General features: G+C 38.2%; 1 protein-coding gene across 1 annotated transcript in view; it reads right to left on the minus strand.

The window, feature by feature from the left end:
• LOC131068653 (sodium/proton antiporter 2) overlaps positions 1-14,437 on the minus strand; it is a 158,069-nt gene extending 143,632 nt beyond the window's left edge. Inside the window, exon 1 of the mRNA XM_058003889.2 lies at positions 13,727-14,437. Coding sequence (XP_057859872.2) covers positions 13,727-13,963 — 237 coding nt within the window. The 5' untranslated portion in view covers positions 13,964-14,437. The remainder of the gene's footprint in view (positions 1-13,726) is intronic.
• Between the last annotated feature and the right edge of the window lie 5,501 nt (positions 14,438-19,938).

Here is a 19,938-nt window from a genome sequence, read left to right on the forward strand (position 1 = left end):
TTGCATCCCTTTCAATCATGGGTCTCAGTGTGAAGTATGTATCCAGTTTATGGATCCAAGATCTAGCTGTAACTGCACCGTTGCCATCATAATAAGGTAGGGTGAGCTTGCTTGTGGCAAACTCAAGATCTCTATGTTGGAAACGAGGCCTCCTCTCTTGCCTGTTTCTCTCTACCTCCTGTTTTTGCCTCATGAACTGATCAAAATTCAGATTCTGCCTCACATCAGGTGGAAGAAGACTCCACTCATCATGTACCGTCATAACATTATCAACAAAGACAGGTTCTACCTCAGCTCTGGCAACATCCTCAGGTTCTTCTGCCAAGAAATTAGGCCTTGAAGGCCTGTCAACTATGCGTGTAGCTACCCTATGAGGTCTAGGAATATTGGCTACACTCCTATTGTCCTCTGGTTCTTGATTGTTTCGGTTTGGAGGATTCATACGCTCCATCATGGTGGTGAGTGCCTGTAAAGCCTGAGCAACCTGCTGCTGCCCAGTGGCCATAGTCCTAAAGAATTCTCTTGTCTCCTCATCCTCAGCTCTGTGACCTCTGGTTGGACTGCCTATATGCCTTTCACCCATGGTATCTGACTGCCTGTTAAAACTCTGTTCTCCTTCACGAAAGGCTCTGTTGCGTGTGTAATACCTGTGTGAACCCGTTTTCTGCGACTGCATGTAATTGCTAAACCCTTTAGGATGGCAAGATTTAGCTCTGATACCACTATAAGAACCTTAAAAGGTCCTCAACTGAGACAACTGACGTTTAACTGAACCTGTTGCGTTTCAAGTGTGTTCTTTGCAAATTTGTAACAGCAAATATAATTTTGACAAACTTAAGCACAAAAAGCAACTATAGGGAAACGCTAGAAATCAATTCTAATTCAATAATAAACTGATCAAATCCTTATTGCATGTATTCAACCTTTATTTACCCTCAATACATAAACAGACAATAAAAGATAGGAACTGAAAAATACCAAGAATTTTTGGAAACCCTTATTTCTTCCTTGCTGGTCATACACAGTCCATTATGACAGCATGCTATAACTCACTCCAGACTGACCCAAATAGCTTGCATGGTAGCTCAATGGATGACTCTAGGCTAGGCGCACCACCTCCTTATTTTATTTTATTTTTGGATCCTTCCAACATGCAAATTGCAGCCCCTTAGGTGATTGGTGCTACTCCCCAGGCAGCCGTACAGCCATCAAAAATATCTTCTTTGGGTATCTTTGTTTCCTTGTTTGCTGCAGCAACAAAATATTGATAAATAACGGTACCTCTCTGACTAATAAGCACAAACTTGGTCCCTGAATGAAACCAACTGTAAGAGCAAGATCAACTGATATTTCATAGCCTCTGATGCTGTTGTACAAGAATCCCACGTTTCCCTATACCGATACCTCTGATCACTGCAGAAGAATCTTCTGCTGAAACCCTTGGCCAAAACTCCTCTCAGAGCTCCAAACAAAAATATCCAAACTTAGCATAATGAAAAGAAGACCTAAAATCTTCTTTAATCTTCTCCATTTAGGGTTGGCACGATTCCCAAGAAAGCTGCGATTTGGCCTTTAATGATGTTTTAACTTTTATTATTTATTTTTGACTATTGAAGTGTTAAAAATAAATCATCTTCCATTTAATATAAAAACTGGCCCCATCTGATGAGAAATAGACCCTCACTTAAGTTATAACTTAAAGTGACTTTTAAAACATTAAAACATTAAAGTTCGCCATTTAATATTTAATTAAAAAATAATTAAATATTAATATCTCTCTAAGTATTCATCACAAATGCCTGTCGTCTAAACTGGAGACTACCAAACCACAATCTATCCTTGCCCAACCTACTGGCTATAAATAGCAGGACTGCTAAAAATAGAAAGTATCTCAAACGGAGTCCTGGAGACCTCAACCGAAGACCAGACCTGGAGGTGTTTGCTCTGAAGGTGGTGAATCAAACTCTGGAGGACCCTCTACCCAACCTCATCAGCCTCTGAGGGTCAGTGATAGGCTAATCTACTCAGCTGACAAATGTCAACTAGAAGGGGACATCACAAACTCCGTAAGAACGGGTGCAATCTTCTGAGGATGTTGAAGGATTTTCACATTGAGAAAGTACATTTGACTACCCAACACAGAGCAATACAAACGACTATTCACAATCGAACTTAGCATAAATTTGGGGGTTCATGCTAATTTTACACTACATCTTATAATCAACAAGATGCAAAAAGTATGAACCATGGAAATTCATCAAACACCATCACATTCTTCATTGAAATCAAAGCACTTTATCTAACAACTGGGAAAATAAAATTCTACTCTAAGTGAGGAAGGTGAAACCATGCAAGTTTTGAAAAAATAACTTAAGTGGGCACCATCAGAGAACAATGTTTCACTTTTATTATCTCAAAAACTTATCGCAACGATTTCAGACAAATCTCCCTCCTTTGCAAATGAGGGGGGTCGCCCCTTTCTATAGGCTTCAAGCCTTGGCTACACACAAAACTCTAATTAGGGTTTGCCCTAAAAGATTCCTCACACATGATGCAACAAGGTGGGAATCAACAATAAATGCCCATTATGCCCATATACAATTAATTCCATCTCATTACAATTAATTACATTCCTCCCAAAAATGGCGTCCATTGTGCATTAAATGCATCAATTCTTTCAAATTCTCCCAATGTGCATTGAATGCACCATCACTTCCAAATCAGTTACATGCAAAAGATGCTCCACCACTACATTAAGTACGGCGGCTACCATGCAAACGCAATCTGCCATAATGCCTTATATGTGATGGCTACATGCAAAAAGGTGCTCCATTATTTCAACATGTGCAGAAACCCTTGGAGAGAGAAAATTTCGTCTGGGAAGAATTTTCTTTGAAGTTTTGAATTTTCCTTGCTTAGGAGGAGATTTTTCATCAATTTCCAACATCTATTTTTAAGGAACTTTCCAAAATTACGGTTCCAGGATCCAGGAGAGATAAAATTATCTCACGAATCCAAATCTGTCATCATTTTGGAATTTGGATGATTTTTTAAGCCCAAAATGGATTTTTCAATTTTTTTCCCTAAGGGAATTTTTTTCTTTTTGAGTTCATCCTTGACCTTCAATTTCCTTGCCTTGGAAAATCTTCATCTTTTGTCTTGGGCGTGGAAATCATGCTATGAAGGAATTTTGATCCTTTGAATGATTTTCCCTAGTTCCTTGATTTTGGTGCCCCTTCCTTGACCTAGGCGCCATTCACCCTTGATGGAGGAATTATGCTTTTGAACATTTTTCCTTACCTGTCTCATTTTGGTGCCATAACTCTGACTTAGGTGCTATTTTCATGATGTGGTGGAATTTAGGAGTTTTTGGATTTTCCTTGGCTATCTCCATTCAGCACCCTTCACTCCTTGGACGCCAAAACACCTTGGGAAGGAATTTCCGTATTATTTTTTTTGTCCATGCCTTCTTGATTTTGGCACCCAATCCCTGACTTGGGCGCTAAATTGGCCTAGTGAAGGAAATTTGGAGTTTGCTGACTTTCCATGATGCCTTGAATTTGGTGCCAATCCTGGACTTTGGGCACCAAAATCACCATGAGGAGGAATTTCGAGATTTAGAACTTTTCCATGGTACTCCCATTTTAGCACCCTCAACTGCACCTGGGTGCTAAATTGCTTGGATGGAGGAACTTTGAATGTTCTTTGATTTTCCATGACCCCCTTCTCCTAGCACCCTCAACTAGACTTGGGCGCCAAATTAACATGGTGGAGGAAAGAGTGGTGTGGAGGAATTTTCCTCCACACCCCCTTTCTAGCACCCTTCTTCCTCCTTGGGCGCCAAAATGCTTAAGTGGTGGAATTTTCAATTTTGCCCATTTTCCTTGGCATCCCTTCTCCAGCACCCATATCTGATCTTGGGCGCTAAAATCACTATGCCAAGGAATTTTGTTTGTTCCTGACCATACTTGCATGCTTCCACATTGACGAGGATTCTGCTTGGTATTTCATCAATAATTAGCCAAGTTTCGACCAATTTCCAAATTCAAGATGCCATATTTGAAGTGATTCTGCCAGACTTAGAGGATTTTCAAGCTTCCCACTTCTGGAATGGATGTCCACACTTAGCCAATTTTGATCACCTTGCCTGCTTTTTGAAGCTTCCAGATTTAGAAATGTTCAAGAATACTCATTCTTCAGTGTCTGCCTGTGAATAATCTGCCAAAATAGACTTTCCAAAAAATAGAAAGTGTTTCAAAATGTTAGGATTAGGGCAAAATAGGACGTAGATAACACTTACTAAAAATAGAAACTTACTAAAAAATAGTAAGTTTGATTTTTTTGGCAAAATTAGACCATTCCAGGAGATAGTGAAATCCCTAAAAAATAGGAACTTTCTAAAAATAGAAAGGTGCTCAGAATTTGCTCAAATTTCACGTGCAGGTTCCTTACAGGGTCTTGATTCCAATGCAACACTCAGTTTTTCCAAAACCCTAAAGGAAAGGCCTCAAATCCAAGTCTAAAGGGCAAAACCCTAAAATGGACAAAACAGGCTCCAGACTTGGCCAAATTCGCTCAAACGAGCTACAGACTTGATCAACTTGACCCCCAAACACTTGCAAAATGAGGAGACTGACAAGAATGCCGCAAAAGGACCCAACAAACAAAAAACAAAAGACAAAAGACTAAGAGGGCCTAAAAAGTAGGGGGTCCTCATTTGCAATGGGGCGATGTGTGAAAAAATCACAACAAGCCAGAAGTTGATGGTTTGGATGTCTTAAGTAGGCCAATCCTGACTTTCACTAGGCACTAGGTTGAACGGCACATAGCAAAATTTAAGGCAAAGAATACCCACCTGACCTACAATTTGATGGGAGACATTGAATCCCATGACAAGGCAACGAAGGAGTCATCAGGAGCCCAAGCTAGAGAAGAGGAAAATCCACAAGAAAGAATAGAACGCGGGAAGGAGAAAAGTGTCCCTGGAACGTCATAAGCAAAGAAGAGAAAGGAAATTTCGTAGGAAGAGCCGTAGCAGAAGAGGCCAAGGATAGAAGAAGCACAGTCACCTACTAGCTCTTCCAACGCACACGAAGTTGAAATGTTCACCGAAGAAGTTACAAGAAACCAGCTGCAGGAGGATGATTTTGACATTGCTCAAGCACAAGATATTCTCAATTTTAGTGCCTCCCATAGGCCTGTTCAACAAAGGATTCAAAGACAAGAACTTCCTCCTAATCCAGAACAGTAGGATCAGGATTGTTTCATGGAAACAAACCTTGGTGACTTAGGAACTTTTGAGGAAGTTTCACAGGGACAAGTACAACTGGAAGTGTAGGATCAGCAATCAACTGCTCCAGATTGGCTGAAGGAAAGAATGAGAAAAGAGTTGGAGGAACAGATGGATCCTATGGTGGAACTTGAAGAACTTTTAAACAGGATAGACAGGCCAGCAGAGAAGAAGAAGGCAAGGAAATTCTCCAAAGTTACAAGGGATGAGTTAGGATCTAGGACATTGCACCTAGCTATGCCCAAAATTGACAAAGATAGGAATGAGATTACTCCTCAAGAATATGAGATTACAACGGTCAACTTAGGGCGTTCCTCCGAAGCACAGGTAGTGGAAGATTTTGATGAGTCTTCCTTAGCATTGAAAGAACAGATGAAAAGAATAGAAGAGAAAAATAGGAAGTTGAAGAGCAAGAACAAATCCATGTGTGAATATGTGCGGCGCTTGAGGCGTCCATTCAGAGAGGAAGATCAATCCTTTGTTCCTCCCTCTTCTCTTCCGAATGAATCCATTTATGGGATTGAAGAAATAAGGAGAAGGGATCGGTGCTCTAAGGAATGGGTAGAGGACATTTTCACCTCAATTGGTAAAGTTATTGAAGACTTGGCTCACTTCTATTGGAGAATCCTAGCTATCCTGAACAAGCTAGAAACTATGGACAATTCATGGGAAGATGCCCATATCTATCAGGACTTAACAATTCCACACCTAAAAGAACTAATGGGGATTCTCAGGCAAACATTGATTGATGGGAAGGTCATCAAGGAAGATGAGATATATGATTTCCCTCAATGGTTTTATGCAGTCTACATTGGGAAGGAATTCTTTGAGAGGTTCAATAAGGAGTTAGCATCATTGAGGGAATCAGTCAGAAAGGTTCAAGAAGAAATCCTCAATGCAATAGAGGCATTGTTTGCAATAAGGTTGACTAATGAAGAGCTGAAAGTGGACCATCTGAAGGATAGGTTACATGAATTCTTCTTCATTGAATCCTTCTCAAAGGAACATTTGAAAAATGTTTCCTTGTTCTCCAATACAATGCACAGGACTCAAGAGGCGGCATCAAGATGGGAGAAGTTTTTCTCCAAGTGTGAAGAGGACACTTCAATGCTGGAATTCAAACTAGAGACTATGCCAAGTGTCTACGTAGGAGAGCTGGAAGTTATCGTGACCAGATTCGTCGCATTCGCCTTCAATGAAAGAGATAATGGTCATCCAATTTTAGACAAGAATCTATTGATTGAATGATGGGTCATTTATTGTTGTGGGACGTTTTTGACAAGCTGGTAGTTCATTCAATGCATGACGGCTGCCATGTTGAGGAGTTAGTGGGTCATTAGTGCATAGTGGGCGATTTGAAATGTAATGGGCATTTAATACATCATGGACACCCTTTTTAGAGCAAAAGGTAATTAATAGGTAGTGATCGAGATTCTTCATTAATAGCTATCCCCATTATTTAGCATCCTATTTTGCGGAATCTTTAGCCAAACCCTCACTAGGGTTTTGCATGGTGAGTCTTAGCCATTGATTTGAATATAATCTAGGCCGTCCATGTCCTTTTGGAGGCCTATAAAAGGGGTTCACTGGAGAATTGTATGAGATTGTTCGTATAAGTTTATTGGCTTTTGGTGTTCACTTGTGTTATTTTAAAACTGGCATGGTTTCATCTTCCTAACTTAGATTAGATTTGCTTCAGGTACTTAGATGAATGAAATAGATTGCATTACTTTATGGTGAGATCACTTGCTCATACCTTTTGCAGATAGATGATTTCTATCAACAGTGTAAGGTTGGACTAAGCTTTTATTTGTGTGTTCTTAACTTGGATTATCAAATGAATGTTGTTCTCTGATGGTGTTCATAGATGATTCAAAATCTTACAAGCACAACCTTTGAAGATTGCACCTCCTTTGTGTAGTTGTTTGAAAGTGGCGAAGCAAAGTGTGGTTGATCTCACCTAAGTCTTTGTTATCTGTTGAGTTCCTAGATTTAGATTAGAATCTCCCTAAACCCTCTCCTATTTACTTTCTACATTACTCATCAAGAAAGTCCCAAAAAAGAGCTATCAGTTGCCAAATCATTCGCAAAGTCTCCTTGGAGTTTCAAATTTGTTTAAGTCTTCTTCATTGTGTATAAGTCCCCTTGGACTACCAGCAACATCAAAACAAACGAGCCTATATCCATCATAAAGTCGCAAGTACATAGTTGGAACCTTGGAATCATTGTATGATCTTCTTGCAATCTTAGTATACATGGGATTTTGATCAAGAAAGGATAGAGTGACCGTTGGAAACTTTATTCTATGTTGGTGTGGTCATGAAACACTGATCAACAGGACCCTAGAAATGCACCCATGCTAGAGAGGCAAGAACCATGAAATGATCAAAAGACAATGCTAGTAGGCGATCAAAATTGATGAATTTGGGTGGATATGAAAATTTTGACTAAGTTAATTTTTGCCTAAGGCATGCGTCCTTTGAGTGTTTGCTCACCAAGACCAAATTTGTGCAAATGGGGGCAAGAATTTCGCCCAAGAAAGAGGGGTTGTAATCAAGAAAAACATCAACATAAGCTCTTGGACGAAGGATTTATGCGAAGAAAAGGATGAAGTGATGAGCATTTTGTGCAATTGCAATGGGACATTCCGCCCTACTTTGTGCAAATGGAGCAAGAAATGCCACCAAGGTTGTGCAAACAGGCCTCAAATGCTGCCAGCCTTGTGTTGTGCAAATGAGCAGCAAAATGCTGCCATCCTTGTGCAAATGAAAGGGAAAATGTCGATCAAGCAAAATCAACTTGTGCAAGTGGAGCATCAAAAGTCGCTCAACTTAGTGCAAATGAGCCCCAAAATCCCGCCATCTTTGTGCAATTAATCCACAAAATGCCACCAAAGCATGGAAGGTTGTGCAAATGAAAGGTTAAATGCCGCCTAACCAGGTTGTGCAAATGAACACAAGATTTGCGCCAAGGTTGTGCAATCAAGAGAGAAAACTGCGCCCTATCTTATGAAAATAAGGATACAAAATCCCCCCAAGCAAATAGGGCAAGCCTATGCAAAACGTGTGAACCTAAATTTAGGTCCTGGCCTAGAAATTAAAACGTGTAAACAGCTTGAGCAAAGTGAAACGTGTAGCCCAATCCCCGACCTAAGACATTAAGTGGAGAGGCATGTGAAAGGGGCAGGCCTAAAATCAAGCATGAAGGCCTAGAATGCATTAAAGAGGCCCTAATTTGAGGGGTGTGGTAAAGGTGGCTAGGTTTAGACTCAAGGTGAAATGTGTGGACCCAAAGAACAAAATGGAGTTAAGAAAGATCAAAAGGAAACGTATTGGTGTTAAGTCTTGACCCAAACAAGGAGTGTGGACTTGAACATGAAACGTGTGCCCTTAAATATAGGGGTAATCAATCATCAAACATGTGGCATAGGGCTACACCTAAACCAAACTTGTGCCCTTAAATATAGGTCTAAATCAAATGTGTAGGCTCAAATATAAAGGTGGACCTAAATGCTAAAGATTTGACCTAAATCAAAGCATGTTAAGGCAACAAAATGGAAGTGGGTCTGAACCAGAGTATCAAAACTCGCCGCGAGTCAGGCGAGTTTCCCGAGTTGGCGAGTCGAGTGAAGCTCGGCGAGTTTTGGTAGCTCGTGACTCGGACTTGGTGAGTTTTTCGCATAACTCGCATGACTCGCGAGTTAGGCGAGTTATGGACAAACTCGCCGAGCCCGAGCTCCAGGACTCACGCCGCGGCAGGTCACGTTTTGACTTGCAAAAAACAAAAAAAATAAGTGTTTTTTGACTTTTTTTTTTTGTATTTCTTTTTCATTTAACCCTAAAAGGTCTTCTAATTGCTAGTTGTGAGAAGAAGAGAGGAAAAGAGAGAGAGAGGAAGGAAAACAAGAGGCCATAGGTTTGCAACCAGCAGGGAAGAAGAGCATCAAGGGGACCACAAATCACATTGGGGAGGCCATAGGCTTGCATTGAGAGCATCAAGGAGTCCATAGCAAAAATCTCTAAATTTCAAGGGTTTTTTTTATTTTGCCAAGTCATTGCCGAGTCGTTGCCGAGTCCGAGCGGAGTCCGAGTCTGGGAACTTTGGTCTGAACAAAGCATGTGGACTCAAATCCTAACACATAAAACATCAAAACGTGTGGTCCTATCTTTAAACAAGGCATGTTGAAAGGCAAGGTAGGCACATGGGGATAGGGCAGACCTAGATGAAACATGTAGAATGAAGAGCCACCCAAGCAAAGAGGTAAAACATATGAGTCACAAGCTGAAAAGTGTGAACCAAAACATGGGGTGCTTAAAGATGAGTATGAAATGAAGCGTGTAAAGGGAATAGGTCAACTTGAAGCCTAACACATGGACCTCAAACACAATGTGTTGATGGATGGGTCTTGACCTAAGCAAGGCGTGCAGACCTTAGTGAGAGCATAAAGAAGATTTAAACATGAGGCCAGACCTAAATGAGACATGTGACATTGAAATCAGACTCAGGCCTTGATACAACATACATTTTACACTTGATTTTTATCGTTCCTTTGATTTATAATAATTTTTCTTTCCAGGCCTAATTGAAAATGCATACCAGCAAGGGAGCAGTTCAAATTAGAAGCAAAATTTAGAAATCAGAACTTAATCAGAGTCTCATCAGACCTGAAATATCACACGATCAGAGAAGTTAGAATACTTAGAGGGGAATATCAAGTGTGTTTAATTGCATTTTCTGTTTGTTTCACAGGTGACTAAGGGAGGGAAGCATAAGGATGTGAGGCCAGAGTTCAACTACAAAAGGACTTCACTAAGGCAAAATCAACTAAACCTGAGCGAATTTCATCAGCAGACCTGCGGTCTCAGGCATTTAAGGCGAGCTACAGCAGAGAGCATATTTGAATGAGCAGAGAAGCGAATTCACAACAATACAAAGCAGAAGCCAGCAACCAGGGAGCAGAATCAGACTTGGAACAAGTGAATAAGAGACAGAGCAGAAGTAAATTATTGCAGATCAGAAGTGAGCTTTAGCAGAAGAATGTGAATTTATATCAGAAAATCAGTCTTCAAACAAAGTGTTGAGTGATAAAGAATGTGGAATCGACATTGAGGGATGAAAGGAACTATTTGTGGAACAATCTTATATGAATTAGTAATATTATTGTTGGTATCGTTTCACATAACATGAATGGGAATGTTGGATTGCAAGGATCAAAACATTATAGCATGAGGAATACTCCAACAACGTGAAGAAGTTAAGTAATAGCAAGGGGGATCAATGACAAGATAGAAACTTGAGCAACATAACCTCAAGGGTATAATCACCCCATGGAGATAATTCTACAACCTCAAGAATTCAAAGCTAGAAAGCTTAATCATGATGATGCCTTCATCGTCATCACACCAAGCTTAGGAGATGTTGAATATCAGGAAATGTTGCTCCACATCAAACTTGCCTGTGGTGAAATATCAAGTCTACAATGCAAGCTAAGGTGGCATCCTTGTCATCAATCAACCAATTGGCGGGTTCCAAGTCAAGATGTCCAAATACAATACATCTGACTCACCCATGGAGGCACAAACTTCGAAATACCAAACCTCATTTTCTATTGGTTCACATTCGATATTGGACCTAAATGTAATTTTCTCATTGGCCAAAAGGGAGTTGTTGTTACAAACCCTAATTACGGTTTTATTGTTGAATCTTGGCCATTGATTGTGAATCACTTTGAGCCATTCATTGTAAAGAGCTATCTATAAAAGGCTCAGATCTCTTATTTGTAAAGGTTAGCAAGAGGAGAGTAATAGAAGATAGGAGAATAGACGACAATTAGGAATTAGAAGTTATAATAGGAGGAGGCAAAGATTGTTGCCAGGATCTTGTTGTAAGAGGCATATTGTTTTCATTTAAGCTATGGTGAATTCTCTATGTTAATTCAATATATTGCAAGGTCTCTACTCCTCATTTGCTTTAAAGTTGGTTAGATGAATGGAAAATATCATTGTTGATGAATGGTGTACCTAATGTTCGTACTACTTGTAATTTTTTGATTGCAAATTGCAATGCGTAGTCAACTGAACTTGTGTGAAAGCTTAACTTCTATTACTTCATGCTCATTGTTCGTGTGGTTGATGTGCATTGGTGATATGAAAATCATTCGTTATCCTTAGGAGATTGCACCAGTTTTGTGTAGTTGTTCCTTGATGGTGAAACAAAGCTTGGTTTGGTCGCACCTAATCAACAACCAAATCCTACATTCTTAGGATTAGATTAGTTTCTCAACCATTAATTCCTTTTGCTGTTTGTTTTCCAAATCAAGTAAGTCTTCATGTTCCAGCAACATTCAAGTATAAATGTAAGTCCCGTTGTGATTCCAGCAATATCACATCACAACCAATTGAGCTATCTACACGTCAAGAGTTGACAATAGAAACCTTGGAATCATCTCGGTTGATCACATAATTTAGCATCCGAGAAGATATTGATCAAGAGAGGATAGAGTGCCTCTAGTATTTTATTATGTGTTGCATAGTGCATAAAAACACATCAACGGACCCCACCTATGTCTTCAAAGGCCAAAGGGCACAGACCCCACAACAGTTTTGCGTGCACAAAGAATGATAACTCTGACATGCGAAACCGTGGCATCAATGAATGGTCATCGTACTCCAACATAGATGATGACACATTACCGACCAATAGCACACTTTCGTGACTATAAAAACAAGTCCCACCACCATTTCTACAAAACAAATGTTAGTTGCGATCCAAAACACAATAGGTTCCAAGCGACACATGGACTGATATCGCAATTTTACAACTTTGAAATTGCTGATTGGGAGGCCATGGCATACATGTAAACACATCACAGTTTTGCACTTACGGGAAAAAGCTTAAGCGAAACTGTGAAACAAATAAGATAACACCAACTCAGATGGGGTAGAGACCACCTCATGGACCTAGCAAGGACGGCTAACAGCTTAAAGCATATTTAAAAAACTTTAAGTGACCAGTAAACTATAAGGATCATTAGGGAAAGGGGTCGGTCAACTCAACAACGCATAAGGCTTAAGTTGTAACTAAGATTATCAGGAACCAGTTGTTTTCTGCCAATGAAAGATTATAACGCAGAACCGGTTTTAAAACATAAGACTTAGGTTTTTTAGAGGATTTGGCGATTTAAACCCTAATCAAGCACGAAAACCCTAAATTTTGCAATGGTGATGTGATAACACATTGCTAGGGTGATTCCAAGCGTGTAAAGAAATCAATGCTTCCATTTTTATGTTTCATATGTATCTTAAATTTTGGAATGTTATGATCAAGAATATTTATTTCCAGTAATTTATAATGATTATCATATTGACTATAATCTGGTTTATTAATTATTTTCAGTAAAAATTATAGTATTATGTTCAATGATTTCAAACCTCTGAACTTAATCTGAAATCACAAAGCTTAGAAACCTTCCTTCCACTTGAACCTGGAAAACTTTCCAAACAATGATATCTATGAAAGGCATATGATAGGGAATCCTACAACAGAACCAGTGGGCTTTATTGTTAACTGAAAACATCCAAAACTTTAAACAAACACAAAAACTGATACCACATGAATCATTGTACACATGAATCACAAGTACAATGAGGAGATGTATTTCTTTGCTGCAACAGGAGAAGTGTGGTTCTGAAAACAATTTTGCGGTGTAATAACATTAACTAGTTTTGACCCGCTTCTGTGAAACGCAACCCTGAATTCACACAATTTTTCAGTCATGCTAAGACCAAAGAATGAGAGAGAAACAGTGCATAGTTTTATGAGCTAATCTGATCATTTAAAATTGCAAACTCTTCGCCAGTTAAATTCTTATGTGCTATTTTTTGCCAATCAAAACTTTCAATATTATTTAGGCTAATTACCAAATTTAGAAAAATATAGCAATCAATTTATTAAATAATTATAAAATACACCACAAGGTTGTTTAATTTGTATATTTTCTCCAAAAAAAACCTTTACTACCATATTCTTATATTTCTAAATGGAAAGATGTCTCCAAATTTTACTCCTTTGAATCATGATGTATCCGGTAGAGAGACACCAATGTTGGAACATTAATCAAACCTACGCAGCCGCTCTCAGAAGAATATTGCAATTGGATATGTGAACAAACAACTCCTAAATCAAAAATTGAATAATAATATAATTTTCTAGCCCTATGCTTTTCTAACTTAAACATATAGTAAGATTCAGAACCTTCATCCAACATATTAACATATATCAAAATGTCAAGCAGAGAGAACAACTACTATACGCTTTAATTTGAAATAGGAAGACTGTCCATATCTTTTAATTGAATTACCTAACGGTTAGTAAACAAAGTGAAAAAAATCGACGGTCAAAACCAAATTATGAGTGACAAATGAAATTAATAGATACCTCAGAAGAATCTTCATTGTCAACTGAAGTAGCTCTGATAGCTGTTCTGTACGTTTTACCTCCCAATCTGAGAGAAATTCGGTGAACAATGTTGACAGGACTTGCAGAGCAATAAAACTCAGGTTTCTGACTACGCAACAAATGTTTGTATGCAACTAAATTTGGGGATTTAACCATAGAATTAGTTTTGCACTTCATGTTCATTCTGTTAGCCACGCACGGGCCTGCCATCGCCATTTCTTGTAGGTCACAACAACAGGACTATAATAACCCTAGCAAAACCTGCTTATGTAACAACAATCATATAGCTAGAACACTAAGTAAAATTCAATATTTTATGATGGTTTATCTACATCCATGCTGAAATAGAAGCAACATTGATTTTATTTAATTTACTATCTTAATAAAAATAATTTCGGATGCTCTGGAGATTTATCTTGGTTGCAGTTATGTCGGGAATATCGAGGCCCAAAGTATTGTGTCTTTTAGTCCTTGTAATTCCATGGTAATACGGAGTCCACGACTATATTGGTTAACCAGTGCGTATATTTACTTGCCTGGTTGCCAACAGTAACTCAAAACGTCTGTGCACATATTATTAGTTTAATTAAGAAGGAAACATTTCAGTAGGAATGGGCAGGAAGAATATAAATATATTATGCAGTATAGAAATAGACTAGAAGATAGTAGGTATGAGTTTATGAAGTTAGCAGAGTATTTTTGGATATAAAGTTAAGTTTATAAAATACGTTTTTTGGTTTTTTATATCTGAATCTTATTTCCTTTTAAAAAAGTTTTCAACAGAATTCTCTTTTATCACTTTTAATTTTAGGTTTTGTTCCATGAAACCATAATACCCACTTAGCATGACCCTTTTCATTTTCCCTCATAGTCTATTACTCTAGATATCTCAACTTTTAAACACTTCTCAGCTCTCCTTTAGTTCACAACTCAATTTAGTGTGTGTAAACACTTAATATATTTTGTAATTTTTTCTATTCATTGTGTGTCTTTATATAATCTTGGAATGGTAGTTTTTTTAATTAATTAAGGTCAACTACTTCTTCCCTTCAAATAGTCATTGTGTTTTGTTTGTAATTTGATGGTTAAACATCAAGATGTGAAACTAAAACTTGGGTGTTATACATGTTATGATACAAGTATGATACATATTATGCAAGATACTTTTATCCACATCATCTTCAATTTGGATTGAACCTCAATTCCTCACATAACAATGCTTTAACTTTGATCTTTTAACATATTCATCAAAAGATATTTTGTAATTTTCTCAATTTTACCGCTCTTGATGATGATATATCTTCAATTTTGCATGGCATTAATCATTACATCTTTAATTAATTCAAAGATATGTAATGGGGATGGGGCCCCCTACTGTGTCCCCACTGGTTCATAGCTCCAGTCAAAAGTTATTTAGGCTTCGGCCAATTATCGATCAAAAAAAAAAAAATTATTACATATTTAATTTTATTGATTTTTAAATATACTATTGCATAGTAGGATTGTGTCGCCAATTTAGAGAGATTTATTTTTTATGCATTCATTAACCTATTATCATCAAGTTTCTCTAACTTCATCATTCTCTCCTTAATGGATTCATCCTCACTAAATCGCAATGTTATTGCCAACCTTAAATTTGGGACCACATATGTTGTATATATAAATTGACATCTAGTCAATGTACTATTTGAAAAGGACATAATTTTGTCAATCTTTTGTAAGTAGTTTTATAATCTCATAACATAGCTAGTATTTTAGATATTTGCATATGGTGTTTCCATTGCAAATTTTAGCTAATGTGGTGCTTAATATTTTTTGAATGTTTTGTTGGCTCCATTTACATGTGGATAGTATGGCTACTTCTATTATGTGAGGCCATAAGATTATTTAAGAGTTCTACAGTTGTTTTATTAAGAAAAAGCTTGTCTTGATCATTTGTGATGCTTGAAGGACAACCAAAGTGTTGGCAATTTGGAATTGATTATGTGTTGCATTGATGTTTTGTCATTGATGGCAACACCGGTTGTTTTGGTTGTTTACTGGTTTTCGATTGGTTCCGGTAGAGTGGTTGTTTATGATATTGATCTGGTAGGATCCGATATGCTTCGGTTTAAGGAATTGATTTGGATCTATCATTCATGCTATTCAGATATGTATAACGATCAGTTGGTTCAGGATTTGATGACTCGGGAGCTATCATTAAGCCTTTGGGTCACTGGTAAGGGTTTTACTGGCAGAGCTTTGTTGAAGGTCTTTTGATGCACGTGATAAGTGGTCTTGGTGCGGCTTCTAGATGGCTTTCAGGATGTTGTTGGTTATCTTGTTCGTGTTCCAGTTCATCGGTGGTGTTGGATTTGGTTTATAGAAACCTATTTTGGGTCCGGTGTTATCTAGGTTATGGACCAGTTTTTGTAACGTGTTGGAGGATGTTCTTGATGCGTTATTAGCAGGATTCAATGATTGGTTTACATTGTTTTCGGCCTAAGCCGACTTGGTTGATCATTGGTTTATGGGTTTATGTTATGAATTTATTGTATTATCTTTTAGGTGGCCGACCTAATTGTTTAGGTCCCGAGTTGGTATAAATATGATGTAAGATCTCTTTGTAGATCATATAGGTTGATAGGTTGATAGATCAAGGTTATGGGATGATCTGTGTGCGGATAATGTTATAATCATATACAGAAGGTTTGGTCGATCATAGGTGATTGAATTGGGTTTGTAAGAGGTTTAAGGCCTCCGGTATTGAGCTTAACTGGAATTGTACTCAGACATAGGAGATGATATACTTGCAGTTCACTCTTCTTTCCGGATTGTAGTCCGATGTTTATGTAGTCAGTGAGGCTTCTTTTTGCAATGAGCAGTGCGCTCTAGGCTATTGGTTTTTCTGCATGTGCAGGCCCATCATATTGTAATCACATACTTACTACAGAAGTATTATCTGACTATGGGTAGGCTTCCCACCGTGGTTTTTCCCTTTGTTGGCATTTTTGATGATTGATGTTGTGATTGTCATTGATGGACACACACTTGATTTGAGATCGCTTTTTGTATGTATGAGTTAAAGCTCAACCGGTATTCGTTCCAACCAGTATGATGTATTATAGTCTTTAGACTATCGGTGTTTTGCAGAAAGTGTTTACTGATCTGAAGCGGTATGAATACCCCAAGCAATTCGAGGATCTCAAGCAGTACGAAGGAATGAAGTGGCACAACTCATATTTCCCAATCTTCATTTTGTCAAACTGACAACCAGTATTTTGCTTAAACCGATATTTTGTATGAACCGGTAATACTCTGTGATGAGTTACCAACCGACATTTTGTGATGACTTACCTCATTGATTGTTTAGCGGTGCCGACACTTTGGCGGTGCTTTTTGTGTCGTGTTACCAAATATGTCTAGATGCATTGAACCTAGAAAATTGTATTGTAATCCTATTGGACCGACATGAAATCAGATTCCTTTAAAAGGACATCATGTCTAGGGTTTTAGGGTGTTGTGAGGGTTTAAGGTGGTTGATGAGTTTTTGTAAGTGTGAATATAGAAGAGAAGTTCAGGTCAGCGAGAAGCGGTAGAGTGTGAATGTGTTGAAGACTGAAGTAATGCTGGAATGCATTAGAAACAAGCTATCAAGGATCTAACCAAGTAATTTGTGCTATTTCCTAGATCACTCACTTGTTGATTACTCACATCTTCGACAAGTCTGAAGCCCTTAATCGGGTAGGCCCAAAAAGCCTTTTGTAAATCCTCTAACAAGGTGGTTCACATCTATGGATCTAAAATCCTCTAGCAAGGTAGTCTTTAATCGGACTTATCTCCTAACAGAGATTGAGATTCCTAACAGGATCTGTTCTGGTAAAGAACATTGTATGACCTTAATCGGTCTAACCTTAACCAGTCTGGTTCCTATTCTACAGATAGTTACTTGTGAGTTTCATCTCACCATAGTTTTTCCCATTTGGGTTTCCACGTCAAAATCTCTTGTGTTATGGTGTTTGTGCTTCTGTGGGTGAATGCATTATTTGCTATTTGGTTTACATGTGTGCTAACCGGTTTGTGTGTTAAACTGTTTTACTGGTTTACTGCTAGACTAGTAAAGTGTTTAAGTACAGTAATTTTTGGCATACTAATTCACCCCCCCCTCTTAGTATTCATCAATTGGTATCAGAGCCAACCTTTTTATAAGTCTAACCACTTGGAAAGAGATATGGGGGAATACACTGTGAGGGAACTTACTCATCGGCTCACTCAATCTGAGCAAGCCTATGATGATCTTATGGTCAAATATAAGGCCTCTCAGGCAAAAAGGAGAGAACATGCTGAAAAATTGATGGAGCTATCTGAAAATAGTTCTTCTGATGAAGCGGACATGGAAGCCCTAATTCAAGAAGTAGAAAAGCCGAATGAATCCAATTCCAACCTGAGAAAAGAGTTGTAAGGACTGACTATTCGAATGTGCCAAGAGCTTGAGAACCAGAGGAAAGCTGAAGATCTGGTAAAAGACAAAGATCATGAAATCTCTAAGCTCAAGCAAGAGATCAGTGCCCTAACCTCTCAACTCCATGCGAGCAAAGTGGAAAAGGAAGACATGCAAGGAGAACTAAACATAGCCATCTCCGAGAATGCAAACTTGATGGAAACAAATGCTGCTAGTTCCAAAGAACTCTCTGAGTCAAAGGAAATACTTGCTAAGTTCAACAAGAGTACTGTTAAGCTAGAGCAAAAGCTTGAATCGGCCAAACCTATTAAGAATACTGATGGACTTGGTTATTCCGGTCATGAGGAAGGTGAGACCTCTGGTGCAAATGCTGAAGCATCGAAGAAACAACCGGCTTCAAAGGATAAAGGTAAGCAAAAGTTTAAACCAGTTTGCTTTAATTGTCTTAAAGAAGGACATACTGCCAATGTGTGTAGGAGCAAAGCCTACAATAATTTCCCTTACTTTATAAACAATGTACCTAGATCCAATAAGTTCAATGGTAATTGTTATGCATGCAACAAGTTTGGGCATAGAGCATCTGAATGCAGGTCTGTTATGAACAATGCTAGAAGATATCCTCAGAGGACTCAAGGAGTTGGTCCAGAACCTTTTGTGAACCGGAATCACAACCGGTTTAATACCTTTAAATCATCAGTCAGGAAGCGGTGGCTATCAAGTGGCAACTGGATGGAGAGCAAACTATTTGATTTGTCATTATCATGGTCACACTGCTGCAACATGTAGGAGGAAGAACTATAACATGAATAATGGACCTTGGAGAGCACCTGGAATGGTCTACTATCATTGCAACAAACCGGGTCGCATTGCCAGATTCTGCAGAACAAGAATGAACATATTGGATGACATGCTGGTCACTCCGGAAGAAAAGATTGATATTGAAACTGTTCAAGCATATATGAACAAAACCTGGAAAAAGAAACCAGCGGTGTTGCAAGAAGAACCAGTTTCTGCACCTAGTGTGGAAATCATGGAACCGACAAACTAAGCATCAAAAAACCTTAGGGGGAGCAAACGGCGAAATACTTTGAACCCCCGTTTGGCACTAGTAAAAGACCTTAATCGGTAAGAGATACATGTCAGTCGGTAGAAGACCGAAAATGGTAAAAGGCAAATTAGGGTTTACGCCCTAATATTGGAGCATTTATTATGGTAGGTGGAGAACCTGTTTAAAAGGAATTTTCAAATCATTTCTCACTTATCATTTTTCGAGCGAAGGAAAGCGATTTACACTGCGATTCAAAGAATTTATCAAATTCCCAAAGAAGGATCTGAAGCAAACATCTGTTGGAGGAGTGTAGAACGCAAAGCGGTATCTCTGCAACCGAAGGAGTGTGAAGCGAAGTTCAAATTGCGAAGCCCTAAATTTCAATCTGCGAAGGTATTTTTTATAATTCTTCGTTTATCATGGCATCTGCATCACATGATAGCTCTAGTGCACCCATTGATACTGTAGACACCCAAAATTGTCCAGTCTAATTAAATAAATATTTATTTATTTAATTATCTAAGCTTAATTCTTCTATTAATTAAATAAACCTTTATTTATTTAATTAATTCATTTATCCTCTTCTAGCCTTATTTCTCATTTAAATTAATACATTTATTTATTTAAATTATCCTTTTCCTAAATTAAATAAATATCTTATTTATTTAATTGATCTCACTCCTTCTATTAATTAAATAAATC

Source organism: Cryptomeria japonica, chromosome 6 (assembly GCF_030272615.1).
Source record: "Cryptomeria japonica chromosome 6, Sugi_1.0, whole genome shotgun sequence".
Taxonomy (NCBI): Eukaryota; Viridiplantae; Streptophyta; class Pinopsida; order Cupressales; family Cupressaceae; genus Cryptomeria; species Cryptomeria japonica.